General features: G+C 36.9%; 1 protein-coding gene across 2 annotated transcripts in view; it reads right to left on the reverse strand.

The window, feature by feature from the left end:
- The window catches only part of LOC111864921 (uncharacterized protein C18B11.02c), a 702,662-nt gene extending 695,014 nt beyond the window's left edge, over positions 1 to 7,648 (reverse strand). For both annotated transcript variants that reach the window (XM_033751616.1, XM_023852540.1), the window contains exon 1: positions 7,589 to 7,648. In XM_033751616.1, coding sequence (XP_033607507.1) covers positions 7,589 to 7,637 — 49 coding nt within the window. In that variant the 5' untranslated portion in view covers positions 7,638 to 7,648. The remainder of the gene's footprint in view (positions 1 to 7,588) is intronic.
- Positions 7,649 to 8,161: the final 513 nt, after the last annotated feature.

The raw sequence follows: 8,161 nt of genomic DNA on the forward strand, positions 1-8,161 counted from the left end.
ATAATAATAATAATAATAATAATAATAATAATAATAATAATAATAATAATAATAATAATAACAATAATAATAATAATAATAATAATAATCCAATGATGGACATGGCATTTTGAAGTAATGGAACTTTGGAATCTATGACCAGAGAGTCAGTTACTATTCCATCACCTCTTAAAAGTTGTTTGCAACTAAAATCTGTGGGAAGAGAACCAAAGTCTACTGTCCCTACTTGAAATTTATTGATGCAAGTAGCTGATTTGAGCAATAATATGTAGTAAAAGTAAAGCTGTCCTTGAATTTGAAGTCATACAGGAAAGGGAAGGTACGGCTCAACACATTCTCAAGCTTGGCACAAGATGGAGGTGAGTGGTCAGCATCATGCCCTGGCCACTGTACCACCACTGCTACCCACGGAACAGGAGGCTGCGTTGGCCGCTGAAACAATCTCGATAAAGAGAAAAATCTGCTCCTGCAGGGAATCGAACCCTGGGTGTCCAGCCCATAGCCTAGTCACTATACTGACATATCTATCCCAACACAGAACATATGGTAGAATAATAATCTTAATAGGATAGTTACTGATTCTAGTGACAATAGCAGAAAACAATTTACATTATCATGAAATTACAGCAGTACATCTCCTCAACTGTACTGAGAAGCATACAACCTCTGCAATACGATCACCATTTAGGGCACTTAAGGTAAAAATTATGATGTGGAAGTCACTAGAGTTTATAGCCAATGGGTTCATGACAGTCATATAAAAGCTGTATCTGTGACAAGTTCTGTTGGAGAATTCACGGAAAATATCTACAAAACAGCAGATCAAGCATCACATCATCATCCAGCAGAACCACAAGCTTCATATTTGAAGACTTCGAAAGAAATCATTCCACCCAACACTTTAAGTTGTTATTTAATTTGATCTTTGATCTTAATTTGATCTACCGCTTCAATCGCAATACATATTATCGCTTCTCCTATTTGTTGTTTACAACAAAGATAAATTCAAATTAAATTCTGATGTCTATAACATGAATACTAGACAAAAATATAACTTCCACCTACCCTCATCAACTTTATCAGTATATCAAAAAGGAGTCTACTTTACTGGCATAAAAGTGTTCAACAATCTGCCACAAAGTATTAAAAACTTGGGCAATTATACTAAAAAGTTTAAATCAGAGTTAAAGAATTATCTACATGCTCATTCCTTCTACTCTTTAGATGAATACTTCAATGTAAATAGAGAATGATGTAAAATTAAGTTATATTAATTTTTAAGCTAAAATTGCCTGTGCTTATGTATGTAACATTTTGACTTGTTCTGTATCCAAAGGTACTAACCTGCTTAGGATTTACAGAATGTAAATAAATTCAATTCAATTCAATTAAAAAAAGAACTAATCATATTTCTGCCAAGAGACTACGTAAGGGTTCACCTGGGTAACTGATCAGGCCACTCTCCATCCTCTTATAGTTTATTACAACACATCAGGACTAGAAAATTGTGTGAAAGAAGAGTGTGTATATACCAAGAAATGATTGAAGCACAATAGATCATTGAAGGTCGCAGTGCGGGGGTCAGTTATTATGACCCATCCCTTACATACATTACATACGCGGCCTCCGTAGCCTAGAGGTAACGTTCCCACCTCATGACTCGTAGTATGCGGGTTCAAATACCCGGCGGAGGTCGTCGAATTTTTAAGGGCGGAAAAATTCAGGGAACAAGTCCTCCAGGAGGGACTTTAAGCTGTGGTTCCCGTGTCGTAGCTTTACGGCACGTAAAAGAACCTCATACCTCCAAAGGAGGTCACTGAGCAAAATTGCGGATGTTTGCTGCCCGACAGCAGTCACTAATACCTCCGGTAGATGGGGGAAGCGTTACAGATGCTTCTCAGCCAGTAGAGCCAGTCTCGCTGGCTGGGCGGGACTGATGGTAAGCACCAATACTGGCAGGATGTAGAGGCTGGTAGAAATCATAGAGGGAAGCACAATGGACCACTACAGGTCTAAGTGCATGGGGAAACCCACCCTCTCCAATAACTAACTAACTAACTACATACATTACATTACCAAGAAATGACTGTCTTGAGCATACAGCAAGTACATTCAACTCTTTCAAAATCTGCATTATACATCACTTGGTTTTTTTATGTTTTGTCACATTTAATGATGGCGTAAGTTTGCTGTATATGAAGTGTAAAAACTTCTGGAACTAATGTTATTATGAAGAAAGTGTTTGTGATATAATTGGTTGAACAATGAAGCAACTTTCAGCATGTACTAGTCTTACAGCAACTGAGAGAAGCCACATTTTAACACCAGAACATGTGTATTAATGGGCCAAAGAAAATAATATAGGAATTACATTCTTCTACATAACACAGAAACAAATCAAAGTTCATGTTGTAAAACTGATGCATGGGCTACAGTTTGTTAAACCATTCCTGGCAAATACAGCCCCAATAAGTTTGTGCTCGTCAATAGTTCACAGCTTTAGCAGAAGCATTTCTGACCAGATATTATCCTTATGGATACTTTTGACAGACATTCTCTTCACTCTAATACTGTTCATACTCTTACTTCTACATGAAGTGCAAAATTTCTGACCTCGTTAAATCACACTTAAGAGTCTGTCATACATATTCATTGGGCAGTTCTGCAGTGTCAACAGATGTCTTAACCATATTTTAAACAATTTTATTATGGTTTCTTTTAACAGATTACAACAAATTCTTATTGGAGCACCCTATTTTGATAGCAATAATGTTTCATGCAGAAATCAGAAAGTTGTGCTTTCTTCTAGCCCTCTTTCTTTTTGGTTCACATCTTGTCAGTAACAATTCCTATTTCTCATTTTGGATGCCCCCATAACTGTAAAATCCAATTCTTCATGTGAATGTCTTTAAATGGCTCTCCACATTTAGCATGAACCTAAAGTAGAAGTCTCAATCAGAGCAGTGCCACAAATTCCTTCCATTTGCAAAAGACACCTACATGACTGAAGTAAAAGAAACAATACTGAGAGTACAGTTCATTTCTACTGACTAAATTTTGTATTCTTACTGGAGCGTTATGCTTGGAAGTACTGCGAGATCTTTTCATAGCCACCGGTGTTTCCAAGACTCCAAACGAAAAATGAACATGTTGCTTGTTCATAATTTAAAACTGTTATTTCTAGGGAGAATAAAAGTCCACTTTAGTTATTTCTTTTCACTAATTGATAAATCTGTTTATACTGGATAAAAGTATGTCCTTTGTAAAAGCAAATCACATGTTTTTTTCAATTAAAAAGGCTTATAAGATGTTCGTAACTCCCTAATTATCGGCAGACATACATACAAAATTTACGCAAACAGATTCCTTGAGAAACATTACTGGTGGACACCAAATTCTATATTTCTGACTCTTCAAATAAAATAAATATTTCATATTTGTGAAAAATAAAATGGCCTACTGCATTAATTAATACATAGGTAAGGTAAAAAAAAAGGTAAAGTTGTCCCTGTGCTTAACTAATGAAGCTCTAAGATATGAAGGTGAATGGGGGAGTGGCTGTATAGATCCACATTTTCTTGACTTCGGCACTAGCTGGAGAGGAGCTGTCAGCTCCATGCCCCGGCCACTTTACTCCAGGGAAATAGCTCCCAGTAGTCATTGTATAGAAGGTTAGGTGAACCCCAGAGCCCGTCCGTACAACGTAGAGAAGAGAAAATTCTTGACCCTACTGGGACTCCTCGGTCATCCAGCCTGTAGCCAGTCACTATACTGACTATACTATTCCAATTCCTTATTAATATACATTGCAACAGTGGACCAGAAAGGTTAAGTATACGTACTAGTAAAACAAAAATCCTGAAAACTGATGAAGGTATGCTTGAACTTTACTTCACATTTACATGATTTGGTATGGAATGACCCATTAACATACATAATTGAATTAAATTTTGTTTTCCTTGACACTACAGCACCAGTGGGCCTAGGCCTACCTCCATGAACTTCTCCGTTCACTTTGGTTTTTCTAGATCTTAGACATACGGTAGGACTCCTTGGGCAGGTGATCAGCTCGTCGCAAGGCCTCTACCTGTACACAAACACAGAAAAACGCACACAAACATCGATGCCCTGAGTGGGATTCGAACCCATGATCCCAGCTTCCAAGCGAGCGAAGACAGTGCACGCCTTAGACCACTCGGCTACTGTGACCGGCACTGAATTACTTACATACATTTTTTTATAGAAACATATTTTGACATTCTGCCATGAGCCTACCTCTCATTACTTTTAGCATAATTGCTAGTGACATACATAGAATAATGAGGCCACTGAGTGATCCAATGGACAGCAGTGTGTATATAATGTAGATTTTATTCCATTCTAATGACAGCCACACAATGACAGTCTCTTTAACAAGCTTATATAGTTTGGCATATGACCCAGACAGAAGTACTGAGCTGTTTTGAAAACTACTGAGAAGATCTGCCCATACTGAGCTGTCTTCCCATAAGGCAGTTCATTGTACTGTTTCTGGAGACTGCAGCCTATATGGCCTTCATAGCAAGTGAAAATGAAGCTGAGCTGTGAATTCTGCAAGGGCACGCTGAATGTCTATGCATATTTCCTGTTGGGCTTGCTCCATAGACAGAAACACAGCCATGTCTGCAAATTTTTTACTGCATAAAACAACATTTTTTTTTTATTTTAAACATTTCTGCATCTTTGGTGATTTTGATATTTAAATCCCCAAGGTTCCCCTTGTCAGTTTGCATTTATTCAATGATTTGTATTGTCTTCGGTTCTCGCTTTATCTTACCTGTAATGTTATTCTGAACTTGGTCTTGTTAGTTTAAAAGTTAAATAAATTTGTAAGATGTGAATATTTTCATGATGTCTTGTAAAAGGAAACACAAAACATTGCCTCTTGAAAATAAAACTACAGTACTAAGAAGACTGGAAAAGGGAGAAAGGGTCACATCATTGTGGAATTTTGGACTCAGAAATCAACGAGTGATTTAAAATGCAAGAAATCAAAAATAAGGAGTACAAACTCCACTACACACTTGGTTTCTTCAACAATTCTGAAATACTGCGCTGAATGGAGAAATGGTGTGTGAGAACTTGAAGTTCTTTCATTCTAAAAATGCAAACAAAGATGACTTCAAAGTCAGTACAGATCGGCTTGGTAAATTCATCCAGAAGTCTTGGAGTAAGCTATGGCCTACACAGAATGATTATCTAGATGACATACGATATAAACGTGATCAATGTTCTGAGGACCCACTAACTGTAACTGATCTTGTAAACACAGTTTCACTGGGTACAAATTTAACAGAAGTTCAAAAATTGGCTACAGGATAAAATGAAAAATTATACTATGCAAATGCCGACAAAAAATAAAATCACTGAAAATGTTCTGCATGAAAATGATGATCACATGAAGTCAGACAACAAAGCAAATGACACAAATGATATGTGAAAAGAAAATCTGATAACACACAAGGATGCCATTGACAGTTTCAACACTTGCTTAAGTGGGCAGAATGAACTGAAGTACCTATTCATCAAAATCTTTTACTTCATCACTTGAGTGTCCAGAACTGCAAGAAAAGAACAGAAGGAGCAAAGCAGAAGAATACTGATGACTACATTAAAACATTTTATACATTTTTGATTGTTTATATACAAAGAGTTCTTTAACTCTGTTGACCAGTTCACAGCTCTGCACTTTATGGCAACAAGTGCACCACAAGGCACATACAAATTTTGTTCATGTATCAGCATGCCTGATGGCTGATAACATTTGGAATGAAGGGCAGTAATTAACTTATGGACCGCTTGATGGCATTGCTTCATGGCAAGCAATGCAGTTCATGAGTGGGAGTTTGTTTATGATTTGTCAGCAGTTATCAACTCCATTAGCCATTTGTTCTCAGTTACAGTTAATGGGCAGTGTCTTATGTCATGGCACACTATATTTTAGACCAATACATAGTTCTGTATGAAACCTACGTGAAATACGGATCTGCTGAAAGTGTCAGCAAAAATTTTTATGTAAATTTTGTGATGAAACAGTTCCTGGCAGACAAACAATTCACAATTTGGCGAATAAACTTAGAACAATGGGGCTCTTAACAGACAAGAAACAAAAACATAAGTACCAAGTGCTTACTGAGGAGAAGTGAGATAACAGAAAGGCCAGACTTGAACATACACCTACAAAATCACTGAAACATCTAGCTCAAAAGACTGGAGTGTCAAAGTCTAGTGCAAGAACGGCAAAGCAATTGCTGAAGCTTAGACCCTACAAAACAACAGTAATCCACGCACGCCTTAAAGCTGTGCATTCAAGATAGCAAGGTTCATTCTTGCAGTTGATTTCTACAGTCTGTCATCAAAGGCGAGATCAATCCTCAATTGTCATTCTTTCCTGATAAAGCATGGTTTCACTTGCAAGGATATGTAAATACACAAAATAATCATTATTTAAGTTCCCTGAATCCGCATAATCCATTAAGTCTTGTTCTATCCAGTGACAGTTGGTGTCTGGTGTACTTTAAGTGCAAGAATGATTGTTGGACCTGTGTTTCTAAACAAAACAATTAATTTTGAAAGATACGTACAGGTTATTCTTGGGCTATTATTTTCAGCATTAACAGAAGAACAAAGACTCTTTGGCGGGTTTCAGCTACTGCCCACACTGCATATATGTCTATGCCAGCTTTGCCCAATCTCTTTGGGGACAGAATTATCAGCAGTGGTATTTGGCCAGCACTTTCACCAGATCTTAATCCTTGTGATTTTTTCTTTCTTGGGTTATTTGAAGGACAACATTTACAACAGTCACCTCCTCCCCACAGACAGAAGAACTAAAACTATTCATGCAAAAACTGCAAATATTCCTACAGAATAGCATTACAATTCAGCAGAAATTTTATTATGTAGTATGTTTATGTAGTTTTAGATGACATCTGTAAACAACGGTCAATGTACATAAAAAGCAGTTACGGTAAAAATAACGTGCGCTAACCGGACGACGAAATGTCGAAATATATGGCTATAAAAATGTATACATGAAATTAATTCAGTTATACACACAGACATGTAGACAGCCCATTCTAGATACCACCACACACTGCTTGTAACTTTCTGCGCTATTTTCATTTTATTGTATTCAATAATGTCTGTAATGTCCTTTCTTAAAAATGAATTTACAGTTATGGATATATAGCATAATACTATTTGACGAAAATATCCAGTAATACTACCTTATCTGCCGAAACTTGTTTCATTTTAAAACACGATGAATACTAAATGTACTTCCAATTTTCATAAATTTTTACTGCAGCTGATGAAAATATTTCTGTGCAGAAAATTCGCGCCAGGTCATCTGATAATTTCGCGCAATTTCCCTTCATTTGAGGTTAAGTACGACCAGAATTAATAATTGACAGTACCTTCTAAAACTAAATAAGGACTCCTTTTAGATTTACGTGTGTGTGAACAGACAGTTCATGCCAACACTTCCCTTGCTTCTTTTCTGTCAATTATTATTAAAACTAAATAATAGATAATTGTTTATACACACCACATGCTTTACCACAACTTTTCATAACACACATCATAACCAACGCCATCTACCCAATGCCGTGATCAGCTTACGATTCGCCATCTAACCAATAACACTGAACTACGAACTTATGGGCTTAACTCTGCATTAGAGGCGTGTGTATATCAACAAACAACTCGGGAACAAGGTGAGCCAGTGTCTTGCGGGCTGTTCGTTCATGTCATTCGCGTGCAGTTATGCGTGTCGTACGATGTTCCTTCTTTGCCATCGACTGCTTACGCAATTAAGAGTGGCAAATATCTGCTAGATCAGTGGTTCTCAACCTTTTTACCACCGCGACCCAATTTTCATACTTCATTATATTCACGACCCAGCGCAGAAAATATATAAACCATACACGGTCATACATTTACATAAAAAAAAACACACATTGCTTATTCAGATTTTGCCAAAATTTCTTCATTAACAAACAGCAGTATAACAATGTAGACGTTAAAAACTCACGTCATGGGAAATTTTGGCTTATTTTATTGCTGGAAGCCTCTTTGTCCTTGGATTAGCTGAAGAAAGTCCACATAGAAAATAGTCTTT

Source organism: Cryptotermes secundus, unplaced genomic scaffold (assembly GCF_002891405.2).
Source record: "Cryptotermes secundus unplaced genomic scaffold, Csec_1.0 scaffold62, whole genome shotgun sequence".
NCBI classification, from domain to species: domain Eukaryota; kingdom Metazoa; phylum Arthropoda; class Insecta; order Blattodea; family Kalotermitidae; genus Cryptotermes; species Cryptotermes secundus.